At 39.9% G+C, this 27202-nt stretch overlaps 4 protein-coding genes, 1 non-coding gene and 1 pseudogene across 14 annotated transcripts; 3 read left to right on the top strand and 3 right to left on the bottom strand.

The window, feature by feature from the left end:
• The first annotated feature begins 522 nt into the window (after positions 1-522).
• Positions 523-664, top strand: LOC111806240. Its single transcript, XR_002816790.1, has one exon. It is a non-coding gene; the product is annotated as a small nucleolar RNA snoR137 (small nucleolar RNA).
• Positions 665-1562: 898 nt separating this feature from the next.
• Positions 1563-4740, bottom strand: LOC111804898 (protein SIEVE ELEMENT OCCLUSION B-like). The gene is made up of 7 exons (XM_023689714.1): positions 4276-4740; positions 4057-4167; positions 3514-3962; positions 3321-3430; positions 3103-3245; positions 2505-2990; positions 1563-2408 (listed from the first exon to the last, which is right to left on the bottom strand). The coding sequence occupies exons 1-7, from the start codon at positions 4474-4476 to the stop codon at positions 1788-1790; spliced, it is 2121 nt and encodes a 706-aa protein (XP_023545482.1). The 5' UTR covers positions 4477-4740; the 3' UTR covers positions 1563-1787.
• Positions 4741-4973: 233 nt separating this feature from the next.
• Positions 4974-8768, bottom strand: LOC111804901 (coilin-like). Of its 9 annotated transcripts, none has more exons than XM_023689724.1 (12): positions 8388-8759; positions 8178-8242; positions 7834-8091; positions 7160-7346; positions 7004-7037; positions 6881-6937; positions 6742-6782; positions 6465-6653; positions 6246-6317; positions 6032-6166; positions 5518-5812; positions 4974-5429 (listed from the first exon to the last, which is right to left on the bottom strand). In XM_023689724.1, the coding sequence occupies exons 1-12, from the start codon at positions 8580-8582 to the stop codon at positions 5308-5310; spliced, it is 1650 nt and encodes a 549-aa protein (XP_023545492.1). In that variant the 5' UTR covers positions 8583-8759; the 3' UTR covers positions 4974-5307. The 9 variants fall into 9 exon arrangements, with proteins under 9 accessions (XP_023545492.1, XP_023545493.1, XP_023545494.1 ...); XM_023689725.1 differs by having other exon boundaries at positions 7004-7034; XM_023689726.1 differs by having other exon boundaries at positions 7169-7346.
• Positions 8769-9790: 1022 nt separating this feature from the next.
• On the top strand, positions 9791-13519 carry LOC111804900 (alpha-galactosidase-like). Of its 2 annotated transcripts, none has more exons than XM_023689717.1 (14): positions 9791-9990; positions 10382-10529; positions 10681-10938; positions 11044-11218; positions 11414-11475; positions 11557-11720; positions 11810-11907; positions 12018-12076; positions 12150-12284; positions 12370-12614; positions 12692-12818; positions 12914-12989; positions 13066-13116; positions 13200-13519. In XM_023689717.1, exons 1-14 carry the CDS (start codon positions 9923-9925, stop codon positions 13421-13423), a joined length of 1890 nt encoding a protein of 629 aa, XP_023545485.1. In that variant the 5' UTR covers positions 9791-9922; the 3' UTR covers positions 13424-13519. The 2 variants fall into 2 exon arrangements, with proteins under 2 accessions (XP_023545485.1, XP_023545486.1); XM_023689718.1 differs by having other exon boundaries at positions 9792-9990; positions 13069-13116.
• Positions 13520-13741: 222 nt separating this feature from the next.
• Positions 13742-19637, top strand: LOC111804874 (eukaryotic translation initiation factor 4B2-like). The gene is made up of 3 exons (XM_023689682.1): positions 13742-15132; positions 18818-19243; positions 19343-19637. The coding sequence occupies exons 1-3, from the start codon at positions 14024-14026 to the stop codon at positions 19359-19361; spliced, it is 1554 nt and encodes a 517-aa protein (XP_023545450.1). The 5' UTR covers positions 13742-14023; the 3' UTR covers positions 19362-19637.
• On the bottom strand, positions 19552-26927 carry LOC111804878 (annotated as a pseudogene).
• Positions 26928-27202: the final 275 nt, after the last annotated feature.

Below are 27202 nucleotides of genomic sequence, written 5' to 3'. Positions count from 1 at the left end.
GAATTGGGCCGGATCTGAAATTCTAGTCAAGAGAAACCAGAAGCCCAAGCACACCAACGGAGTTCCATTTTTTCCGCTCGTCATTGCTCCGCGATTTCCTATAAATAAAGCACCTAAACCCTAAAGTTCTATCACTCTCGACTGCCGCATCTGCGACCATTGTTGGGACTTTGTTCCCGAAATTTGGTGACTACGGAACTATTGGGGTCTTCAATCTTTTCTTTCCCTGCTCGTTTTCATTGGCTTATTGATTTTTGCTTCTGCTTGCAATGTTTGTTTTAAACTTTTTGGTGTTGTATCGCCTTTGATAGGCGTTGCGTTCATCGGTGGGTTTTATATCCAGATGGACGTGTCAACGAAGGCGTACATTAATTCCAACTCTTCAAACCTAATCGACTTCGTTTGAATCGGAGTCAAGATATGAGTGTTTTGTGACTTGTAGCTTTGCTGGTTTGACGTTGAGACATTTGCTTTTCGAAATCTAGGGTTTACTGACCTGTCGTTAAATTAATTGCTTTAATTGTTGCTTCTTACTGGTGAACTCTTTCAGATTCAAATGATGGATGTTCATGTTTCCGAAGCATAAATTGATTTAAATTTGCCAGTATTAAACAGCGTTGTGTAAATTCCTATTGCACTCTGCTACCTGTCTCCTGGTACAGTTACTTTTACAAGATCAAACTTTCCTTCCTATTTTTCTAATGCTATTTCATTAATCTTTCCTATTTTCCTAAAGATTTCCTTCCTATTTTCCTATTTTTCTAGTACTTTCCTACGTATTATAACTTCCAATTCTCTAACAATTTTTTGTCTTGAACTGTCTGACGAAACTTTCACTAATAATCTTTTTTATTAGTAGTCGCTTTACTGTTATTTTAAATTTTGTTTTCAATTATATCACCTGATTGGAGGAAATGATTTTGATTCGTTTGCAAGTTTACAGATGCTTAAATGTATTCAACATGAGATCTAATCGTACATGGGGGTAAATGCAAATATATAGTTTAAATGTAATTAAGAGAAACCATGGATGTGTCTCTGAAACTGAAAACCTCCGCCGGTCAGTGGTTTTCTTGAAAGTTGTATTTCAATGAACGTTCTTCAGAAAAATAATGGTATTACTCCCCAGTATCTTCAGAAATAATACCTTTAGATCCCTAATCGGATCAGGATATACCCAATAATATTTAGGCTAGATTTGCCGCATTGGACTAGTCTGGAATCCCCCTAATGTGGGTGTCTGACAGAAAAAATTAAGTAATTCCTAGCATATGACGACCTGTCGGACTCATTCTTAAAGATACAAAATTTATACTTGTATGAAGCTGTTATCACCGCCTGTGTTTAATTCCAACAGTCAAATGTATGCCTTTCAAAGACGGAATGGATATACTGCAATGAAGTAGAAGGGAAATCTAATGGAAGCCGATTATAGTTGTTTAATAGATAGGGGATGATAAAGACTTAATTATTTCTGACGATCAAGAAAAAAGCCTATGAATAGAATCAATTAGGTCTGTTGGTTACTACTCTCTTTCCGTAGAAAGTCGGAAGCATATGGGTTGAGTAGATAAGTATAAATATAAATTTGATCTGAATGGTACGTAATAACGGAATTGGAAAAGAATCTTCAGTTCCATGCATCCATGGAATTAAAAGTACTTGAATTACACAAACAAACCACACTGCAAACAACAAACTCACTCCCTTTCTTTAGGATGGACTCAGAACTCCGCTTCAACTCTTCCAGTGTTCTAAATTAGGTTGCTTCCGTTCTTAGGATTAACTCAATCGTTGCAGCAGCGATACATAATGAACTTTTCCATGGCGGTACCACATTCCGAACAAACGATCTTCTCTGGAATGGTGCCATTCGAAGAAGGCAGAATCAAGCGGTTGCAATGCTCGGGAGTGTGGGTATCCTCAAGCTCTTTCCTCATAGCAGCCATGAATCCTTTCTCCTTCGCATTCACCTTCCAGCGCTTTTCGTACCCATCCACCACATTGCTTATGATCTCGGCTTTGGCTCGAAGCATGTCGGTTGACCCCTTGCTCATCACCGCCCACCCCTGCCCGCCACTGTCCAAGCTCATCATCGTCATTGTCTCTTGCATTATGGGATCGTTATGGATTGTGCTCCCTCTCTGTGTTTTCGAGTACCACATGCTCTCTAACCTCACCCAGAAGAACCAAATCAGGGTCGGATCTTCCAGGGTGTGGATCAATTTGTCTTCTAAAATTGCGGCCATGTTCTTCCTTATTTTTCCTCCTGGATTGCTCTTCCCTACGTAGAGTACCTCCAATTCTATCCCGGCGTCCTTCGCTACTTCCACCACGTTTCTGCTGAAGCTTCTTATCCATGCCAGATCTTCCCCTCCTATAATGCATATGTATTTCCCTGTTTCTATCTGAATTTACAGGAGCAGAGTGAGTGAGATTATATGAAGATTGGAAAAGTGCGTTCAATTTGGTTGAGATTAAGGAGTCTATGGGGAATACAATACCCATTGGAACACTTGGGGCTCCACTGAATCCACCAACAGCTCGAGTCTCCAAGTCTCTTCTTTCCAAAGTGAATCCTCTCGAGCGCTTGTGAAAGGGTGGGCCAAGTTTCCCCAAATCCACATCATATGGAAGGCGTTGGTATTAACCACTTTGCCTCGAGGGTCCAAGACCACCAAGAGAGGCTTTTTGACAAATTTCCATACCTGTCGTATGTACTCCACGACGGCAGATTCGATCATTGAAGGATGCGCCACCGAGTACCATGGCATCATCCCCAATAACCGTTCGAATTTCTTCTGTTTCTCATCTGTCCATGGGGACTCCACAATTGGCATCCACACCACCTCGTAATCGCTCTCTGCTCTACTTTTGTTGTTTATACAGTCCCTGTAGATTTGTTCCAGCATTGAAAGCTCCACTGTGGTCAGGTCCAGGTCAGAGATGAGGAGCAACACATTTTTCTTTCGCAGCACTTCGAGGGTAGCCTGTGATGTTGTGATTAAAGTTTGAAACCCAAATAGAATGTGTGGAGTACTTTAGATATTCTCGTTATAATGTGTGTCCGGTTTGTTAGAAAAGGGAAAACTGAGGACCCACCTTTTCCTTGCTTTGACCATCGATGAGGGGCGGCTTATCATCCTTGGAGAAAATCAAAGCCTTCAGAATCTTGTGGTTGTCAATGTGGGGTATCTCGAAAAGTCGAACCAGGTTCGCATACGCTTCTTGATGCATCTTCTCATCTGTGTATCAATCAATCACAAACACGACCAAAAACAGGGAAAGAATTGAAGTTTAGAGAGCTACAGAAGCCTCACTTATGTAATGATGACAAGCACGAAGCAGCTCTTCAAGATGCTTCCGTATGCTGTCGATCTTATGGGTCAAATTAGACAGCTCCCATGACTCAGATGCTGATGCTAAATACCTGATCAAATGTTGGAGAGAAGAAACTAAGAATGGTTGGTTAGCTAAGTTCGATTACCAAAAGTAGGAGACGGTGTGGCATACTCATGGCCGACTCCAACGAGGCCTGCAGTCTGTGCAGCACATGCAACAATGCTTCTGATTGTCCAGTAAGTAGCTGTGGGAATAAGAGTGATTGCGCTCTTCATTTCAGGCGTGTCTGGAGTAACGTAATGGGGAGGAAGCATGGTGAAATCAACAATGCACTTGGCCACAGCCATGAGTGTGTTGATGAGTTTGTCAACTTCTTCAAATTTTTGCTTCACAATGTCGATCCTCTCGAACATTTCTGGGAGTTTCTTGAGGAGCGAGATGTCTTTGGCGAGGAAGTCAGTTGTGGATTGCTGAGCCAATAACCAAAACTCTCCATAGTTTATGGCAAATGCAGCCAAGGCCAGCACCACCTTAGCATCCCATGGCCAGTTTGATAATAAATTGAGCACTTCCATCGTCACGGTATGGGTATCCCCAGCTCTTGAACACCTGTACCGTATCTGTGATCATTCAAAACAAGCAAACAAAATGAATCTCTGAAAGGACGTGAACTTCTTCTTGTGTGCCTAAAAGGAAGAAGAAACTGTAAGCAACCTCATTGGAAACTCTATTGATAGTGAACGATACAAAATTCAGCAAGTCCAGCAAGTCTGTTGGGCCTGGAGAGCGGTCTTCGATTGCCTCCAGTTGAGCTCGTGTTGTTCCCTGCAGACAAATTTAATCAGTGAGCACATAACTTTCTTCTAGACCAAACAGATGATTTGGTTCAATTTGAATCATGAATATGCAAGAAAACAATTGTTATGTATGTGCCTGGTGAGTATTGAGTTTAGCTCGAAGGAAAATTTTTTCAACGAGGCCGAGCAAAGGGTTGACAGGCAACTCGAGGGGTTCCTCAGAATGAGTGGCCAAAACTTGCTTAGTGAAGGCATTTTCATCGCGTGTTGCGAATAGATGACGGTCTTGTTTAACAAGACTCGACTTACGCGGTGCTGCAGCAGCCATGGCTTGCATTGTTCAATGGGGAAGATAGAGTGGAGTATGTATGTATTGAGTAGAGAATTGTGGTGATTGTGGGATAGAGTTTGAAACCAGGTTAAATAGAGGGATAAAAAGGGATTAAAGGTGAAAAGGTTTGATGAATTTCTACCTTGCTTCCAGGGGGGTTTAAATTAGTATAAAAGTAAAAAAGAGAGGATTAAGACAAGGCATGAGTGTTTGAGTGGAAAAATGAAGTGTTGTGATCCAAGTAGTGATATAAAAGCATGTGCCAACTGGGGAGCTGCATTCAAGTTTGCCTCGTATCAGAATCTCAGCGTCATGCCATATATGAGTATTGGAAGATTAGAAGAAAGAAGCAAAAGAAAAGAAAAGAAAAGAACGGGTGGGAGATGTTTCCTTTTAATCATAACTGAAACTAAGAGAATGTCACTTTATCAAGCCAAACAAAGCAATCGTGCAGCACATGGATGCAGTTAGGAGGATATTAGGACAGTTTATCAACATTCTGGCTGTCCAACCAAATTGGGATGTGCTTAATATTTCTATGCTTAGTATACTCCTCAACTATTTATTGTTTCTAACATTCAAGTTTATCCAGCAGACAAAATGGCTATAGATTCTTGTAGCAACGTTCCCATTTTGTTTCCATCATGACAGACAACTTCTCCACAACAAAATGAAATTACGTCGATCGTGTGCCTGAACCGAGCCTAACCGCTCACACAAAATGGCTACCTTCCATAGCCTTCCCACTTCTTACAGAGCAAGTGGTAAATTTTTGTACAAAATTACGTTAATTGAAAGGTAATCAACTAGCCCCACCGGAGTATCTGTCATGGACTATTATGAAGCTCCTTTCCAAGATTTCTTCTCCCCTCTTCCCCATCCAACGTCCTTGGACAAATTAGCCTTCTTCGCGCTGGAAGCCTGGACAATGTCATCCCATGCATTTTCCTTTCCATTTTCTGAAACCACCAGAAAACAACACACAAGGTTGAGAGCAAATAAGCAGCTTTACTTATTCCTAACACACAACACAAGTCGTGTCTGTACCCCGTTTACTGGTATCGTTTTCCCACTTTTTCCAGCTTTGTTTTGATGCCCTGGGCTGGTTCTCCCCTTGTTTACTGGTATCGTTTTCCCACTTTTTCCAGCTTTGTTTTGGTGCTCTGGGCTGGTTCTCCCATTTGTTCCAGCTTTGTTTTGGTGCAATGGAATGCTTCTCCCACTTGCTCCAGCTTTGTTTTGAAGTAGATGCTTCACTAATATTACCACCACCAGCTGCTTCAAAACCTAGTGAGTTTTCATGCTCAACGATTCTGATGTCAACGAGTGAGGAGTAATCAGCCTGCATAAATTAAAAGAGTCAATTAGCAGCTGCCATGCTGTGTTTTCCATCTTGTTCATCGATCATGAAGCTGAGCCTAGCCTGACAACAGAAAACACACATCTGGCAAGTGTAATTTAATTTGTTTGATTGTCCCTAATCCCATATGCTTATCTGATTAACTCCCACTTCAAGTGAACAACATAACTAAAGATGATAGATGATGGCTAATTTGAGCACCTTTAAAGACCCATCTTCCGCATATGGATGCTTGACTGCTTCCTCGTTCATTGCCTTAAAAACAAATGGATATTCTGGAACAGGAATCAGCATAATCTTATTTGCTTCAGGATTACACCATGATACCTTTCCAACCTAACAGGATTGAGCAAAGTATAAGTATGGGCCTCATCGAAGATATTAATATCATAATGGGAACCAAAGGAATTATTACTCTGAAGGAGGAAAATTCTGGAGTCCATGATGATGATAATTCAATTAAACGATATGCAATTATATCACCTCTCTGCAATATAGAAGTTCATGGCTGAGATGATTCCAACACCAAACAATGGTAAATTTAGACATATCCAAGCAACAGAAGCTAATTCCAGATTAGGGAAGGACAATGCAATATTCACACAGAAACATGTAAAACTTATCGAAAACAAACCTCGGGCAAGCTCAAACAAGGTCTGAGTTCATTGAAGTCAATTGGACATTTCCTAGTTGATGAATCTTTTTTAGCTTGCGACTTGGAACTTTGTCCTTCACAGTTGCAATTACTCCTCCAAAATGAGGATTTCCCTTTACCCCATTTTTTTTCATTCTTAATTGTTATCCCATTTGACCGCGCGGTGTCCTGAAACACTCAATTCGAATGTCAAAGAACTTGGTTTCACTTGCAAGGACTATATAAAAGCAAAGAGCTCTAAGCACAGGGATAATACCATAGAAGCTTGAGCTGGATGCACAAACTGGTTAGCTTCTCCTGGAACGAACACAAATTAAAATACACAAGTTAGCACTTGCACCAAGCAGCATAAAGTTGTAACACGAATTTTGAAAGAATGAGAAACACAAACGGACCTTGATCAAGAGGCAGAAAACGAACATGTCCTGGTCTAGTTTCCACGGGGACAATTCCTTCATCAACACTACTGTCATCTAGCTGTTCAGAGTCCTCAAAGTAATTCTCAACAGGTAACTTACCGTTACTATTTCGAACTATTCGTTGCTGTACCTGCTGAACGATCAATGAATAAACATCACTTTTAACGCTTAAAATGGAGATTTTTTTTAAAGGAAAGGCCTTCCTTATTTAAATTTAACTACAATGACAAGATATAACATCCTCATAAGACTTACTTTACGAACCTTTTGCTTCTTGTTTGTACCAGTATTGCCATTGGATGATTTGCGCTTCTCGACCAGACTCTTATCAGAAACAGAAACTTCCTGCTGCGATCTACAATTATGGTCTGTATGAAACTGCTGAAGATTTGATGGAGAAGCCAGACATTTGTCAGTTGGAGCAAATCTATTCTTCTTCTTCCTACAATTTGGATAATGTAATAAGCATCAGATAGTTCATGCAGGGTACGACTTCGCCAAACTAAATGAAAAATGCTCTAATACTAGCATATGGATATTGGTCATGTATCTAGAACAGAATGAGACGGCATCACATGAAGACCATTGTGGCTGTTATTGATCGACAGAAGTTGCACGGTCAAGATGTGATGCTATCAATGAACAACCAAAGCCCAGTTTACAACAACACAAAACATTCACCATCCCTTAAGAATCACAGCATGAACCAACAAGTTCGTGGCTCTAACATCCCGGTACTTGTTTTACATTCCACTAGAATCATAAATGGCATCATTCACATTGAAGCAGCTAGCATAAACAAAAGCAAGATATGAGGATCGAGCACCATCAAGAACATGGTATTTGAACTAGAAATGTTGCCTGCATATAAGAATCTAATGCTATACGATTCTTTAGATTTAGCATTGATAGAGACTGGTACTAAATACTTTGAGCTGTGAACTGTTTTCAGTGCCTTCCTTTTCCTGCAAACTGTTTTCTCTTTGCTTCCCACATCCACTGTGTCTTCCAACTGATTCAGCAGATCATAATGTTCATCATCTTGTTCTGCTTCATTTTTGTAGTCAGTGCACTCCTTCACAAGCTCCTCGTTGGCTAGAAGCTGAACATCTAGACCAGCAGGTTGCCCCTCCTCCATGTCTGCCATCGTCTCAACTGCAATCACATTGTCCTCACTCTTCTTCACCCTGTTAGAAGAACAATACGGCAAACTGGGAGACTTGGTCTTATAGAGACGAAGTATTCAAAGAGCAAATATCGCCCACAAACTGACCTAACAATATCTCCATCCTTCAAAATAGAAGTAGGCTCAAAGGGTGGTAGAACAAACCCATCCATCTGTAAGAGGGAAAAGATGAGCTAAGCATGCATATCACTGAAAGTGCCTAATCAAAGACAACCAAACAACTCTCCCCCCCTCCTCCATCGGGAATTGCAAGTGAGAAGAACGCAGAGAAAGCGAGAGAGAAAAAAACAAACTTACAGAAAGAAGGAGGCCATGAGGACAAGCATCGCGAAGAAGGAAAAGGTCGAGAAGATAGGAGGAGAAGTCGGAAATGGAATGGAGGTGGGATTTCAGAAGAATCCAACTCCGTTTCAGTCCATTTCTCCTCTGCGGCTTGCTCAGTAGGCGCCCCTCTTCGAAAACCAAACGCACTCTTACTGTCCCCGAATTCATCGATCATCCGAACAAACCCGACACCCACCAAGATTGCTTGCAATTCGCAACAAATGGAAGATACAATTAGGCTTCAAATCGCTCGATTGCTTCGGTGCTTGCTTTCAATTATTTATTTATTTAATTAACACAAAATCACACCTTTTCTCTCTCGATTTTTAAACTCAATTGCATTAGCCTTTATCTCTTATTTGTATACTCAAAATCTCAAATTTTCTTAAGAACCCACAACTTTGTAACCAATATCATGGTAATTTAATATCATTAGTCTTCTTCCCCCAATATATTTTATCAACTTTGCTGATCAACCGTTGTCGATCCACATCAATGGATAACAACGGATATGTTTATATGTCCATAAAAGTTGAGTATCAATAGAATACCATTATCTTCGTGAATAGGAGATCTATGAGATGAAATAAAAGGTAATGTCATACTTGTACGATCTCGTCGATCATGGTCGATTTTAAGACTTTTTTTTGTTTGTTTGTCTGAGGATCCCTTCTTTACACAATTTAAACATAATCGTCTACTCTTTCTTACATGATTCAAAAAATTCATGCGAGACGGGAAATGGGGAGTGGCTTCCCTGTCCTCGTCCCCGTCTCAATTAGTCATTGTTATTATTTTTGTTCGAAAGTAACATTCTTTAACTCCAATAAAAACAAAACAATAGTCGAAAACTGAGATGTGGTTGGTCGGTGCCGATTCTTTCTAATATTAATAAAGCATTGGCACCTCAGATATATGCATGCATCTTCATAAAAAGAAAAATCATAATTAAATTTATTGTGCGTGTATGTATGTACATATATATAATAATGATTTTGAATCGAATAAGAATACCATAAATCATCTTACAAATAAACATTCCTTATTTAGTGTCAAAATAAGGAACATAATACAATTCTCTTTGTGATGAGAAAGGGATTTCGATTAGGATAAGAATAAACGTATAAAAATTAATAAGCTAAATTAATAAAAATAGTTTTATCCGTAAAATTATTAATATAAAATTTTAAAATATTGGATTTGAATTGAAAGGTATAGTACACCTGGTTTAAAAATTTATATATGGACACGTAGTAATACCTTAACCATAAAAAAAAATTGAATTTTTTCTTTTATTGTAACTATATGGATAAGAGTGGTTAATCTTAATAATCCATGCACTAAAGAAAAACTATTTTCACCCATTTATGGATATATTGTTATTTAAACGGGTCTTTATTGTTTTTGTAATTCACATTTTTAATTTAGCAGTATAAAAAGAACTCTGTTTCATGCTCTATTATGAATTTGATAGTTGAGAACAGCCATCGCTGTAGATAGCACACATCATGAAAGACGTCTTCTTCAACTCTCTCTGCTTTTTCTTCTTCTTCTGTTCCGTGTTTCAATTCAATCGGTGCGTAAATCTCTCATTTCTCTCACTTTTCTTTCAAGGTAGTATAGCTTATATGGTCCTTAACTCTGCGTTGTTTAAAGAATTCCGTTTCCATATTTTGTAAAGGTTCCTCTACTTCCTGTGAAAAACTAGGATTGTTGTTGAGGGAAGAACGAAGATCCATTTCATTTCTTTTTAAAAATTGTATTCCCGTGAAAGGGATTCTATTGCTTCCTCTCTATTGTTACTGCAAATTTAGAGATGTGCTTGGTTTAGGACTTTCTGTAAAGCCCATCTGTGAGCTTGTGTTGTGCTGTGAACTTCGTTAACTTTGGATCATCTAGGGCTATGGTTTGGATGAAGCCTCTTGATTTACTAATCATATGGTGCATACTAACTTTAATCTTTTTAGGGTGTCCTCACAAAATGGAACAGAACGTGCTGTCGTCCCGCCGAGAGGTTGGAACTCTTATAATTCATTTTCCTGGATTATTTCTGAAGAAGAATACCTAAAGAATGCAGAGGTTGTGGCCAATCGGCTTAAGTCTAAGGGATATGAGGTAGGGCTTTGGTAACTTCCTGAAAATTGTACCGATAACATTGCTCATTTTATGATCTAATTAATGTGTGCATTCCTTTAAATTTGTTGTAATGTAATGCGGTAAAATGGTGGTAAGATGATTAATCTTCTCGGTTGTTTGATGGATGCAGTACGTGATTGTGGATTACCTATGGTATAGGAGAAATGTTCCTGGTGCTTACGCTGATTCTCTTGGATTTGATGTGATCGATGAATGGGGGAGGATGGTCCCGGACCCGAGTCGGTGGCCTTCCTCGCAAGGTGGAAAGGGATTCACTGAAGTAGCTAAGAAAGTTCATGATATGGGTTTGAAGTTTGGAATTCATGTCATGAGAGGAATAAGTACACAGGCAGTCAATGCTAATACGCCTATATTGGACATTTCAAAGGTAACTTAGTTCCCTTATTTTTCTGTATTACGTGAGCATTTGTAAATAGTCAGCCCTGAAACACACACGGGAGAAATGATTATAAGGTTCTCAATTGCTTGGTAGGGAAGTGCCTATGAAGAATCCGGGAGAAAGTGGTTTGCAAGTGATATAGGGGACAAGTCGAGGACTTGTGGATGGATGAAAAATGGTTTCATGAGTGTGAACATGGATTTAGGAGCTTCAAAAGCCTTCTTAAGGTCCCTTTATCAACAATATGCTGATTGGGGGGTTGATTTTGGTAAGTTTACTGTCATTGACACAACGCAAGCTCACTTTCTACATGTTTGCATGCCTCTCTCGAAGTATTTGATAGTGTTTTAGATTTGTGATGAATTTCATTTTGTTCTTCAAAGTAAGATGTCTGAATCAAAAAGATCTTGCCATTGCCTGGAATCTTGATACTAAACTGAAATGATCATTCTTTTTCCGGCAGTGAAACTTGATTGTGTCTTTGGCGATGATTTGGATTTACCTCAAATAAGCTTTGTGTCTGATGTATGTTCTCTTCTGTCTCTGTCACAGACACATGCAATTGTTACTCATATGCTAAATGCTAATTCATTTAAGTACGCACAGGTTCTTAAACAACTTGACCGCCCAATATTGTTTTCTCTGTCCCCCGGAAAAACTGCGACGCCAGCCATGGCCAAGGATGTAAGTGGGCTGGTTAACATGTATAGAATAACAGGTGATGATTGGGATAATTGGAACGACCTCGTTTTCCACTTTAACATCACCCGGTAACTTAAGTTATTATGTTTGAGTTCAAGAGATTCAAATACATACCATTTGATATTGATGTCATCTCAACTTGTACTCTCTTCTTCAGGGATTTCTCTGCTGCTAATATGATAGGCACCACAGGCTTGCTGGGTAAATCTTGGCCTGATTCAGATATGCTTCCATTTGGGTGGCTTACCGATCCAGGTTATACAATTTTATAAGACTGAACGCACTAAAAATGACTGTACAATTAGATTGAGTAACAATCTTAAGCTTGTATACATGTTATTAATAATGTTGGATGAAATGTTTAGCTGCAAATGAAGGCCCACATAGGACAACCAACCTCAGCGTAGATGAACAAAGAACTCAGGTAAATTTGTGGTTAAAAGAGGGAGAGAAAGAGAGTAATATCATCGCTGAAATGTTGTTCAACTTAATTTCAGATGACTTTATGGTGTATGGCCAAGTCTCCAATTATGTATGGAGGAGATTTGAGGAATATTGACGATGCCACCTTTAGTCTCATCACAAATCCTACGCTTCTGGAGATTAACTCCTTCAGTTCAAATAACATGGAGGCAAGTTGAGCTTTTTCAAGCTTGGAAAGACTTTCTTGATATCGACGTTTTGACTATTTTGTGTTCATTTCCATTGCCATTACAGTTTCTTAAAGTTGCTTCAACAAAGGTTTCGAACAGTAGGGAGAAGATTGTGAAATGGCATTCTAGAGATATGGTGGCATCAGTTTCACCTGTACTGGGGCTCACCAAGTGTTCAGATTCAGACGCAGCTGGTTGGGTTCCTGAAAGTCTGAATCGAGGTCTTCAAAAAATATGTTGGAAGGCAAATCCAAAACACAAATATGAAACACCATTTTGTGTATATAAACGAGGGCCTCGACTTGCAATGTGATTGATTTGATGCCCTATTATTATTTTACTGTCTCAAGTTTTGAGTTTGTCACAAAAATTAAGTCGTGGTACAGATACAAAGAGGCAGCTAGTGGGCATGATCGAGGGGATGTTTGCCTGGATGCAACTCGGCAAAGGAAGCGTAGTTCTGAAGAGTTCAGGAGGGGGTCATTTTTCCCTTGTATAAGGCATGAGAACCAGGTGTGTCAAAATGTCCGAGAAGATGAAGAAATTTCTCACCCTTATTACTTATCTCTGTGATGCTCTTATTGGAATGTTGATTGTTATGAAAACAGAAGTGGGAGTTATACAGTAATGGGACGTTGGGAAACCAGCAATCTGGGGAGTGTGCAATTGTAAAGCAAAACGATGGTAATGAATTGCGTTGTTAATTATGAGGATGATGTTGAGTTTTTAGCATGATGATGATTTGATTGCATTGGTGCAGCAGAAGGTATTGAGAGTGGAGTTCGGTCATGGATTGCTACAGGGAGAGGAGGTTAGTGCATCAATCTCTGAGATTCTGAATGGGTTTTCACAACGTTGTCGTGGGTAAAGAAAGAAAGTTTTGATGTAATTCAGGTGAGGTATATGTTGCTCTCTTCAATCTCAACAACGAGAAGACTGAGATATCTGTGAAGATTTCGGACCTTGCGGAGGCACTTCCAGGCAAGGGCTTGGGTCAAGCTTCCTGTAAATACAGAGAGGAATGGAGTGGAAAAGAGTTTGGAGTGATGTCGGGGTCGACCATAGCTGCACCACTTCAAACCCATGCCTCTGCTCTATTTACCATCAACTGCAGCTAGCCCTACTGCCTTGTGGAACCTCTCTTTTTTCTACCTAAAACTTTGTATTAAAGCTTAAATAATACAGAAATAAAGATTTCCCAGTCTGCTTCTGAATTTTTTATTTTTTATTTTTTATTTTTTATTTAATTTCCCGTAAACTGTTGATACCAAATGAATGGAGAATAGAACGCATCCTGACCGTCCAATAGGTTGAAGTCAACAAACACAGATCCTCGTCCACGTGGCCACTGCTTCTTTTGTGCGCCGTTTGATCACTTCCCCTGCGGGCGCGTGGGATCCAAACTCCCATATAATCTCCACGCCCACACGACTCCCCACTCATCACTCCAGTTTTGTAATTCCATCCATTTCAATTACAAAACATCCAAAGGGAAGACGGGAAAAAGAGGGATTCTATAAAATCCTTCTTCCTCTCTCACAACGACCGTTTCCATTTTCTATTTCCATCGCATGTTCTCTGAGCTCCGGCTCCATTAACGGAGCCTAGCTCATTCACCAAACTCCAATTTTTCGTTTAGATCTCTCTTCTTCCTCTATTTCACTACTTGCGATTCCTGGATCTCGAGCTTCAGCCAAGCCAAACCAAACGAGATACAAATGTCAAAACCCTGGGGTGGAATCGGAGCCTGGGCCGCTGATGCCGAGCGTGCTGAGGATGAGGAGCGAGAGGCGCAAGCTGCTGCGGCCGCTTCCCAAGCAGAATCCAAGAATTTCCCTAGCCTTAGGGAAGCCGTCAGCACCAAGCCCAAGAAAAAGAAGATGTCGCTGTCGGAATTCACTATGGGGACCTTGACGGGTCATGGCGCCGGCGGTAGGCTAACGGACAGCCAGGGCTTGACCCCGGAGGAGATGATTCGGCTTCCAACTGGTCCAAAAGACCGCTCTGGTGAGGAAGTACGTTCTGGCCGGCTCGGTGGGGGATTTCCCACTTATGATCGCCAAGGTATGTCTGCTGGTCGATTTCGAGACCGTGATGATGGCGATGGGTCCTGGGGTGGTGGTCGACGATCTTATGGCGGGTTTGATGAGGAACGCAGGGGCTCATCTCCTAGGGCTTCCAATTTCGATCAACCTTCGAGGGCTGACGAGGTGGATAATTGGGCAATGACGAAGAAATCGCCCACATTGGATTCAGGTCGACAAAATAGGTATGGGTCGCTAGGCGGTGGTGTGGGTGGAATTGCATCTAGGGCAGACGAGGTCGATAACTGGGCACGTGAGAAAAAGCCTATTCCATCGAGATCCTCCACATTCGGTTCCGGTTATCGTGAGGCGAATGAGCCTGATCGATGGGGTAGAGGCCGTTCACGTGATAGTGTCACAGAACGGCCCCGATTAGTGTTGGATCCACCCAAAGGTAATGTCGTAACAAATGAAGCAACAAGGACGAACAAGCCAAACCCTTTTGGAGCAGCAAGGCCGAGAGAGGAGGTTTTGGCCGAGAAGGGATTGGATTGGAAGAAGCTGGATACAGAAATTGAGGCCAAAAAAACCAGTAGGCCAACTAGTGCTCACTCTAGCAGGCCTTCGAGTGCTCAATCCAACCGTTCGGAGGGTCCAGGATTACAGGGCGTAGAAAATGTGGTGAAGCCGAGGCCAAAAGTCAATCCATTTGGGGATGCCAAACCTAGGGAGGTTTTGCTGGAGGAACGTGGCAAGGATTGGCGAAAGATAGATCTGCAACTTGAGCACCGTGCTGTTGACAGGTCTAATTTCACTTTTAGTATTGTTAATCTCTATCTCTCTGTTATGGTTTGGTGCTGGGGACAATTTCTTTGTTTTCTGATTGTCATTTGCTTCTCGGAGGCAAATTTTTCCGGTGTGAAACTGGCTGGAGTTGTTCTATTGAGGATTAGGTGTAACTTGATTTTTTCTGATGACTAGCTATCGTCTTAGAATGGGAACTTGAGTGACCACATATGTCATATAGTTATGTCCAGCTTCTTTACTTCGTGTTGGAGTCATTGCCTAATGAATGGTCGAAAGGACGGAAGGCGACTTTCAAATGTGATCACTTTTGGTTTAGCGACATAGGGAGTCAGTTAGAATTTTGGTTTAAATCCTATTAACCCATGAACTATTAGATATAGTTTGTTTGGGTTCTTGTATTTTCAACTTTTGATTCATGAACTTCGCTTAAAGAACTCTCACTCTCATTGGACGTTGGACTGGACATTGGACTCTCCTGTGTTTATGCTAAATCATTTATGGCATCTGTCCTAGCATCTGTCCTGGATGGCGGATACATAATCCAACTTCCGACACATGAGCTAGGGCGCAATACCGGCACACTCATGTCGTCTGATACTGTCCTTGAAAAATTCATTTCAAAGGAAGACACTCGAGACACTCGCCTTGCTATACTCGTCCTTATTGTGACGCACGTATGTGCCACAGGGTATCTCGCTTAGGCCACAGGGCCTAGGTGTGAGCTGACACCATGCCTCCCCCCATAGCCCATTTTTAGGCATTTTCAATCTTCCTCGGGCGTACGTCATTTTGGCGAATGGTCGTACGATGTCGAGGAGCATCTGTTTGGTGTCCGATTGACACAAAATTTGGCGAGCATTCATATTTCATATGAAAGGACTTGACTCTAGAACCACATGCCCAAACTCCCTTTCGAAATCCCGACTTTTGAGGTTAAGGCCTGGGGCCCTACCCGACCCTTCAACAAGCCTATCTCTGACACTCGTGTCTACTCGTTGCCCCTATCTTTCTCATGCCTCGTCTTCTCTTCAATGCTCACTTTGTGTGGCGTGTTGGATGATGCACCGTCCTCTTTGGTCGCATCATGACACATGTCTAGGCCATCGTGTGGCTAGATGGGCACCACTTGAGGGTTGCCGCTTTGCTTGTCACAATGTGAGGTTCACAACCTACTCTCTTCACAGTATGATTGTTACTAGTGAAGTTATTCAGAAGACTTCAGAGGAGGAGAACCACACTCCAAACAAAGGAAGTAAATAGACTTACCCAAATATTTGAAGAGAAAGGGCCTATCGGAAAAGAATAAGAAGGGAAAAGGTGGTGGATAAAAATGTGTCTTTGTGACTCATTTGCTTCTTTACGTAGAGTCTCACGGTCATACATCTTCGATAGTGGGGCATCATTATCTTGACACGTTCATGACAGGCCTTAAAGGGAACTCAAGCCCCCTTCACATCTTTTGCCCGACTTTGTGGCTTCGTCGGACCTTGGGCGAGGTTCACCTTTGCCAATAGAACACAACTTGTGCGGAATACAAGCTTGTTTAGCTACCCACGCCGCTTGTGCATTCATGTTCAATCGTCTGTGACTCTAGCCGATTTACCTCTACACTAAGCCAAGTTATTCGGCTTGACTTTGCCTTTACTCTAGGTCAAATTCATTTGGCTTGACTTTGCCTTTACTCCAGGTCAAAGTCATTCGGCTCGACTTTGCCTTTACTCTAGCCCAAAGTCTCTCGTGTGCATCATCGCATCTCAGTCATCATCTTGGTTCCCAAGGACACGACCATGCATCGTGATGTCGTCCCCATGTCTCGGGACAGCTCGACCATCTTGGCTTGCTCGGACATGTCCTTAGAGACCAACCCATGTGTTGCTTATCTGATCGAGACATCTCGAACATCCATCTATCCAGGTTTTCATCGGGGCATGAACTCCCCCTTTTCATGGCATGTCATTTACGGGTTTCGTACCAGATAGCGGGTACATATTCCAACTTCTGACACATGGGTTGGGGTGCAATGCTGGCACACTTGTGTCGTCTGACACTATTCTTGAAAGACCCATTTCAAAGGTAGATATCTAAGACGTTTGTTTTGGAACGCTTGCCACCCACGCTATGACATACGTATGTGCTACAAGGTAGCTCGCTTAGGCCACAGGGCCTAGGGGTGGTGGAGAGCTGACACCATGGCTCTCCTTATAGTACATTTTGAGACATTTCAAATCTTTCTGGAGTAGACGTCGTTTTGGCGAGCGGTCATACGGCCCCATTGAGCATCCGTCAAGTATTTGATTGACTCCAAATTTGGTGAGCTCTCACCTTTCATATAGAGGAACTTAACTCTAGAGTCACATGCTGAACCTTATATTGAAACCCTGACTTTTAAGGTTATGGCTCGAGGTTGTACCCTGCCCTCTCCGAGCTTGTCTCCAACTCTCGTGTCACCTCGTTCTCTCCAACCTTGTGTATGCCTCAGCTTGACTTGGGTGCAACTCTTGGTGTGTTTGATGATGCACCGTCCTCCTCGGTCACATCATCACACTTGTCTATCTTGGCCCTCACGTGGCTGGATGGGCGCCACTTGAGGTTCACCTTTGTCTATCTTACGTGTGGGGGTCACAACCTACTTTCTCAAGATTGTGACACAAAACACCAATTTAGAGAGAGCGCGAAACCAAGGACACCTTTGTAATCTTTCATAAGTATTAAGGCATGAGTGAGTAAGTTCGCAAAGAACTTTAATTTTCTGTTCTAGAGAAGTCTATGTAACAAAAACTCTCTTGGACATGAAACCCAAGTTGCTTTACATGTAAAAGCATTTAGAACTTGATGTGCGCGGCCTTCTTTCTTAAATTGGACATGGATATTGTTTTAGAAGACATGTACGACAAGCCTTAAGTATCGGTCATTGTTGTGCTATCATGTGGTCACAACATTTGCTCGTTTTTTACAACTTACATCTAGTATACTTCGCTGCAACCTGACACAAGCCTCAAGTATCTTTCAGTTCTAAGCTATATTCAGGTGACTTCCCATATTCAGTTTAATTTGTTGCAACATTATAGTTGAGGCATAGATAACAATGAATCGTGAGGAAATTTTCTAACTTTACTGCTGAGAACTGTGTACATTTTCATCATTAGATTTTTTTTAACAAAAGTTGTGAAGGAATTAAAACGTTTAAATGCTAAGCTGTGAAGTGGTCACATTGTTAGATCGGGTTTGCTGTCAAATAATTGGATGCTAAGAATCAACCATGAGAAAGTAGTTTTTCCAACTCCTTCAGAGATTCATTATATGTTGATTAGAGTTTAGGAAAGGTATGTTTTTATGCTTATAATTTGAATACAGGAACTGAATGTTGAATCACTACGAAATGAAATTATAACATCAGGTTTGTCTTCTAGTGTATTGCTTTTCTGTCTGTACCTGGGATCTTGGAGAGACTTCTCTATCTATCTTGTGCTGTGCAGTTTAAGTTTTATGGAATAAATTTTTATTTTTTAAACAAAAGAAAGATGAAAATATTTTATTTAAAGGTGGTACAGGTCTATGTGGCCGTTGGTGGCTTAGTCTGCAAATATTGTATTTTTTCATGAAACTGTTGGACGAAGTGAAGCTTTACTTATCTATCTCATATCACCTTCACATTGAACCGTGTCTACTTTTTTACCACAGGCCTGAAACAGAAGAGGAAAAGATGTTGAAGGAGGAAATTAATGTTCTAAGAAAGGAACTTGAGGAAGGCTTACATCTGAATACCAACAAAGAATCGGTGCAAGAATCTGCTGGAGAGATGCAAAACCTGCGTGACAGAATAAATAAAAAAGAACGTGAACTGGAGACTTTGGTCCTTGATTTGGATGATAAAGTTCGGTTTGGGAAGAAAGCCACTGAAAGACCTGGCTCTGGAGCAGGCAAGGCTGCTGCCTTTCAAGAAAGACCGCCTTCTCAAGGATCCTTTGATGAGTCCAGAAGTTTTGAGTCTATGGACAGACCTCGATCACGAGGCACTACAGATGTATGGAGTAGGTCTGCTGATGATAGAAAACCAATCCAAGGTGCCAGAGATGGAGGATTTTTGGGTAACAGAAACATAGAGAGGTTTGGATTTGTTTGTCATTTTGTTCCTTTCTGCTTATTCTGTTTGTTCCAAATTTATCATTTTGAATCTCAAATATTTCATTTCTGTTCTTATTCCAGGTCGAGGGATAGATGGTAAGCTTGCTTTGTGGATACCATTGATTTTACGATCTTGTTTGAGTATCGGAAGCCAAGATACATTGGTCTCACCTTTTACGATGTTTTTTCTTTTCTTTTTTGAGCTCCAGAAATTGGAGCGAGAGAACTACTTGTCTGGTGCCAAACTTTTGTTACCCTTCAAACGATGTAAAATTGCTATTTTTTTCTTATTTTTGTTGAAATTGAGGAGCCTGTATTATGGTTAGGACTCGAATTATAACCAGACAGTTGGGATTCCCTAGTTCTTTTTTTCTTCTTTTTTGTCTTGTAATAGTCATTCTGTGTCATACAGCTAGTTCGGTTGGTTTTGGTCATGGACATAACAATCTAAGTTCCATTTGCACGTGAAAGATGTTATAAACTCCTGTTTTTCATGCCTGCTCGATAGGAACAAAATGGTCAAAATTGTTGTTCCAATGATGGGATAATATGAATTCTAACCCAAGGTTGGTGCTATTCATCTTTTTTGTTTACTTGTTGACCATTTTTAGCTTGCTGGAGGACTGGTTTTAGAACGGTTATTAAATTAATTTAAAACATGTATAGCGACAGAAAATCGTTTTAAAGAAAATGTACATATGTTTTCATTGTTACAGGGCTAAAAGATGATCAAACAGGACTCGAACCAAGAGTTTTACTAAGTTAAGTTGGGTTAATGATGATTTTTCCTTAAAAACTTCTTTTCAAAAATCTTCTTTTTAGGAAGAAAGATTTTGGAATTGAGATAATAAGCATCTCTTTTATGTGAAAGATATAATGCAATAATAAGAAAGATGAGATATTTATTAAAAAAATAAAAAGATGAGATGTGACCAAACATGAATAAGAGAATCTTAGTATAAGAAATATTGGTAGATGGAACATACCTAAGATATCAAATAAAATTGATATTAATCGTGGAATGGAAAATTTTAGTGCTCGTTTGATGGAATGATTTATAAGCATCAATTTGAATGGCAGTTGTTGGCATGCAGCGAGGTGAGGACAAGATAAAAACCATGCCACCAAAGCAGTCCAACCTAACCAGTAGGCTTCCTCTGGGTTATTATTTTCATCCTATAAAGTCCAAACTTAACTCATTCTCTTAAAATACAACTTCTTGCCATTGTTAAAGGGAATAAAGAGGTCTATTGTCGTAACTAGTGATATAAAATATGTCTACATAGATATTAAGAAAACATTAGGCACTGTTTGTCCTGTCGATTAAAAGTAATCTTAAAATACTGTATGACTATACTTGGGAATGAATACAAAGGAAATTAAATTAAAAACTAAAGAAAAGAAAAGGCCGAAGAAAGTGATGGAAAAAAGGTAAAAGTAGACCGGTAAAAAGATGTGCAGAATATAGATATAGATCTTATGAAATTTACGGAGATATATTCATATTGCAATGAAAGCTAATAGTTAGCAAACACGAAATAAAAACAATAAGAGAGAGAGAGAACAAACCCGTCGCTGTGAGATTAGGGCGGACTGGTGATGGGCAATGAAGATAGGGATGATAATTGGGCATGAAGATGATCTCCTATCTGGCATGTCTAATCCTGTCCTTCTATAATTCAATCCCTCTTTGTTTACCTCTTCTTTCTCTCTCATGATGGGTCCATTTGTTGCCCATCAATCTTCTAAAATATTTCTTTCTCTCTCTCTCTCTCTCTCTCTCTCTCTCTCGTATTCTTTGATTCTTTCTGGGGAATTGGAATTGGGATTGGGAGCTAATTCTGATTCATCAATTCTAAATTTGTAAAAACAAAACTTCAAGAGAACCCACTTTTGTTTTTACCATATCTTTCGATTTGCATTCATCATTCTTCATTCGATCTTCCAAGCATAGAGAAACAAACAAAATTTGGATGACCCAGCTGCATTCTCAACCTCCCCGGAAGTAGAAATCACTTCTCTAATGGACATTCCTGTGGTTGATGTCAAGGCAGAGGGTGGAGGAGCAGATGGCGATGTTGATGGAAGTGATGATGATGGAGATTCAGACCATGATGAGATTGGCCTGAATATGAAAAGCCCGTACCTGGGACCAGAACCAAACAGCCAATCGTGGACATCCCAGTAAACTTCTAATCTCGTTCTGTTGATTAATACAGATTCATTTCCTCTGAACTTCCAGTGAAGGTGCTTGATCTTGATTGCTGGTTGGCCATCGATCTTCATCTCCAGTTCCGGATCGAATGAATCAGAGACACTGGGATTTGTATTCACGTTGATAAACTCAATTGAGATGGTATGGAGCTTGCCTTTCTCATGGAATTGAATTCTGGTGGAGAACATTTTCTTCCCAAATACATGTTCCTTCTTCGAAACCAGAGTCGGCTCTATCAAAGCTGGCCGACAACCTGTTTTTCTGAAGGCATCTTTCTTGAGATCCCCAATAAGCAAAACAACTTCCTCTTCACAGACAACGGCCACATAGTAATCTGACTGTGGTTCTGTCTCTCCACTGAATTTTGCACTCTTGAGGTCCCAAACCACATCTACAGCTCGACCATCGACTTCAAAATGCTTAGAACCTTGTTTTCTCCAGAAGTACCATGGCTTCATTTCAACCTTACACTGATATTGCTCGTTTCCTTCTGGTCCTTGAACACAGATGGACAGGCCATGAAGTAACAGGTTCTTGCACCAAGTCACTGTGATGAGGCGACACTGACCAACGATCTTTGTTTGATACATTGACATAAACACACTCTGTCCTGACCTGATTACTGAACCCGGATCATTATTTGGCCTCTCCCCAAATGAGAAGCAAGCAGGAATTCCAATTGAATCGTGCATGGCTTCAGTGAATCCAACAAGCCTAATTGTTTTTAGAAGCTGGAAATGGAGTTTGGGCCAAACTAGCTGAAAATGATGACAGTAGAAAACAGAAAGGAGGAGGCAGAGAGAGAGAAAGAGAGAGAGAGAGAGGATCTGGACGAGAATATTATTACCACCGTCCCAGAGATCTATTTCAGGGGTGCTGGTGGACAACTTCTTGGCAGTTTGCGCTTAGCAAGAGGAAAGAACCCATTATCTGAACTGGCAGCTCTGAATGTGGAAAAGGAGGGACGAGGAAGAAAGAACTGGACGCATTTTATAATGGAAAATACCATCTGCAAGCTGTGTTGAGCATTTCTATGTTCCTTTAGCAAAAAAAAAAAAAACAAAAAACAAAAAAAAAAAAAACAAGAGACTACAGAAATAAAACTATTTATTCTGCTGTACAAGTGATTTGGCCCCAATAATGGGTATTAACGCCTCCCATCTCCATAAAACTAAACTTTTTCATGCACGGTAAAAAGCAGACAAATCCCATTTCATCCAATGAGAAAAGAATTCATAGAAAGGAAAGATTTTAGGCAGTCTTGGAGGTACACAAGCATGTGAGTGAGTGAGGAAAAAAAAGAGAGAGGAACTTCATAAAAATTTGAAAAATCTTTTGGGTTTCTATGTGGGCAGATGTTATTCTAATAATATAATGTGTTCGAGATTTGTAATTTTCACCTGGGTTTCTCCTCCATTGTTTGAACTTTGCAGTGGAACTGTTGGGAAAAGTGACTTGGAAAGGAATCTGAAATATAGATAATGTAGAAATGTAAAAGATCTGGTTAAGATGGCAGAGAAAATGGTCCAATTTCAGTATTCACTGTATTGAGTAACAAGTAGGATTACTTTGAAAGTAGAAAACAATAAAGCATAACCCCACTTGTCTGCAGATGAACATGAAGCATACAGATAAAAACCAACAAAAAATTAGACAGCTTCAAATTCCCTATATCCGAATGACTTACGAGTCATTGTGTGTGCCTAACCAAAGTTATCATTATTATGTTGAATAAGAATTAATGAAACATAGGGATGGGGCTAATCCACAAAATTGTTAATACTAATTAGTGTACTCCCCCACGACATCACCTCCATCGGACTTTGGTCAATATTCAGCTTCACAAGAGTTATCTCCAACCTGATCCTATATTTTTGTCCAGTATAATTGACCTAACAGTTCTGCGACGACAATCACCCACTTAAAACAAAGTACCAACATTGATCATCTTAATATTTCACAAAGCATCAGCATTAGATTTGCTGTGAGCACAGAATTTCACTATGTAAAACAAAATAGAGATGAAAAGGATGGAGCATGACTGAAAAGGGGGTGGTGGGATTGGATTTTAATTGGTGTAGACGTTCACAAGCACCAACATTGAATAAAGAAGACATTTCTTTTTCTTAAATTATTGGCAGTAGCAATCAACAAATTTATACAGTCAATTTAATTAGACGCACAAACTTGACACTCATCATCAAACCAATTTCAAAATATTAATAAAGGTTAAAAGAGGGGCATAATTCAAGAAAAAGTTCCGGCATTTGATAAGTAGTAGAAAGAATCAGAATCAACCTGGCTGGATCTATACTTGGCAAGCCAAAAATGAAATAATCAAATCTGCTTTTCTGTACCCATTTTTTCTGTTATCGATACTCAATGGTGAAAGTTATCCATTTACCAGAGATATCGCCAAATCAAACTTAAAGTTACAAGAACTCCCAAATCCTCTTGCACTCGAAGGAGCTCAAGTCGAATATCATTATGGTAATGTCATCCAGACTACCCCTACTCAGAGCTAGATCTACAAGTTCCTAACATGCAGCCACAAGTATACTGGAAGTGGGTATCTTCCTATAGCAATCATTATTCTCCTCAGGTGAAAATTCTAACTTCATCTTTTTACGTCTGACCAATGATATTCTCCTTGATTTTGATACAGGACTTACAATTTCACAAGCATAGTCATATTCACCTTCTTCACAGCTATCAATTGCCTTTTCACTGATTGGAGATTGGCCCACCCCCACTTTCGGTTGCGTGGCTAATGAAACTCTCCGTAGTTTTGATGGACTTGAATTCAGGGAGCAACGGGTACGGCTAGTGTTTCTCAAGGGAACCTTTTGATATCCTGAAACTTTTATCCATCAACCGCGGTTGTGTCACAACATCAACAGTCTCTTGGTTTCCAACCTATGAAATTTTGTAACTTCAAAGTTTAACAAAAATTACCAAAACAGCACAATCACCTACCCTCTGATTGATTTGATATTCAAAAATTAGTTTCTTTCTTGCGCAGGTTAAGAACGCTACAGAACAACTCCCCAGGTAGAAATGGAAGTAATTGAATAACTTAACAGATTTCTTAAGACTACATCTACTTCATCTTTATGCTCAAGTTTATTCCCTGTTAATGCCCTATGAGAACATGATTTATTTCTGGTAAGTAAACTTGAAGATCAATCAGCTACACTCCGAATTCAGAATCTCATTATCATCTCAGGACACAAATTCATTATGCTATCCGTATAACTCAACCAGCTTTAACACATGGTCCACAGAGAATACTCTCACGTGGTGCGTTTTGCTGAACATTAGTAAAAGATAAGGTGACCAAGTGCAGATGTATATATGTGAGTATATATGTGAGTATGTATACATCCTTTTAATATTCTCTTTGAAAAAGTTATTTTGCAAATATTTTTGTAACTATTCATAGATAGGACTTTCTTTTGTAATCTATTTCATCAATCAATGAAATAGTTTCTGTTTGCAAAATTATTTGGGAATAAGACATATATCCTAAAGCATGCCTTTTCAACAAATGATTTTATTGCAACATCTCAGATATCGTCTATTGAAGAGACACTTCAACTTCATTGGTTTTCTTTTATATTGGATTCTTTTAAATCATCTTTTGAAGAGCTGGTTTCAACTTGTTTCTTTCAAATTGTATTCTCACTCATCATTGAAATGGAGATTTCGTACTTCATTTAATGAAATCCTCTTTAAAAGTGATTTCATTCAGAACTATCACGATTTTCAGTTTTTCTAACTAATTGTTATTTTTAATTTGTAGGAAGCAGAAAATGTATTCAAATGAAGAAGCCATTTACAAAAAGGAGACATGAGTTATCCCAGAAAGTCACAGAATTACGAAAAGGCTTCCCAATCGACACTAAAAAAAAATTTGAAATTTGTTTCCAAACAATTTTTGTAAGTACACAATATTTTAAAAAATAATCCAATGCATATGTAAATGTGTGTACATATTTTTAGGAAATTCATCCATACCTTTTCCCATAGCCCACATCAGTTGCTGAAACAAGGAATTCCATGTGTTCACAAAGAAGTAGTACCTTTGAATCAGGCTCTGCCATCACCCAGTCCTTTAAGTGAGCATCTCTGCTGTTGAAGGAATGACTAAACCCTAGCTTTAATTATATCTGCATTATTACTTTAGGAATTTAGTTACATTTCTTTTTCTATATTGTTACCAAATATCTAGGTATCTAGCCAGTCTTTATCTATTATAAAAGGCACATGTATCTCCCTAAACATTAAGAAAAACATGACCAAGACATAGAAAGAACTCCATGAACAATCTCCAATGCCTCTAGAAACAGAGAGAACTCCATGGACCCATGCCCCCCCCATGAATCTTAACACATCCACCATACATCACAATTTAGAGTTCTCTACCTTTACCGTCATCTCTACCCATAATAATCAAGTACACTAGATAACAGCTAGTACCTTGCATTCTATTCTTTTCCGTTCATCCTCCTGTTCAACTCTATGGTCTTTGGTTGCTGCTTCAGCTACTCCACCACTACAAAGAACAGCTCTACAATCGCCCAAATTGGAAAGAATTACTTCTTCTCCTTGGTATCAGAGCTGTGACACAGCAGACACCACTGCCTAAACCCTGGAAAATTATGGAAATTTTTATAAAACGGTAGTTCAAGATGGACAAGAAATTGCACTTGAGGGAGAAAATGTAGCTCCATTTGGCATTACCAGATCCAAGAACCCTTGGTCCGTTTTCAAGACAGCGGCTTTAATTGCGTCCTCCTTCTCTGCAGATCCCATGCAATTGCCCACCACTTGCAACATTTGCAACAAATTCCGCTGCCTTCCTGCCTCCATGGTCATCATAAACACCAAAAAAGGCCTACGCTAAAAGACGGTTCATCACAGAAGTAAATTAAGCTGCTAGAATTCTAAAAGAAATGAAAGCTCAATTACATCGATTAAGTGGCCTTTCGAGCGAGGAATGATCTTGCGAGTATCATCCATAAATCTCTTCTTGCCCTTGACGGAGAAAACCCCCACGTGATCTGGAAAATCTGAAAACAGAAATTGAATCAAAATATAAAGAGAAACAAGTACTAGAGCACATGGATCGAGAGTACGCCAGAGTACGATAAATGTAAAAAAAAAAAAAAAAAAAAAAAAAAAAAAAAAAAAAAAAANCGAATTAGCAATTTAATCGCACACAATAGACAGAAACACATATTACAACTTGTGTTTCTAAACAGATCGATATCATATCGCAACGAAAAAGGACCAAATACTTTTGAAAAGAAGCATCAACGGAAACTCGATAAACGCACAACTTTGAGTTTTCGCAATTAATCTGAAGAGCGATTATGAGATGCAAACAGCAGAGGCGGGAAGGCATAATAAGGAGAAAGAAGCTCAAAAACGGCCTTAATATAAAGTTCAGGGGAGTAAACAGAGAAGTTCAAGTTCACCAGTCCCGCCGGAAGGAACGGAATCGGATCGGGGAGTGGCGGCTCCAAGTTCGTCGGCTTGAATCTCCCGCAAGACGGTATGGATCTCAATCTTTGGCGGGTCTTTCCTTTTAATATTGAATTACAAATTTTGAAAGCTTATGTTTATTAAAAATTAACATTTTGGTTTAAAGCGTGATTGACTTTCTGTCCCGATATTAGAACTGATTTCTGTCCCGATATTAAAGTGTAGCTTTTTTTACTTTT

Source organism: Cucurbita pepo, chromosome LG11 (assembly GCF_002806865.2).
Source record: "Cucurbita pepo subsp. pepo cultivar mu-cu-16 chromosome LG11, ASM280686v2, whole genome shotgun sequence".
Taxonomy (NCBI): domain Eukaryota; kingdom Viridiplantae; phylum Streptophyta; class Magnoliopsida; order Cucurbitales; family Cucurbitaceae; genus Cucurbita; species Cucurbita pepo.
The sequence above is the reverse complement of the archived record's forward strand: the minus strand, read 5'-3'. Positions and strand labels throughout refer to the sequence as shown.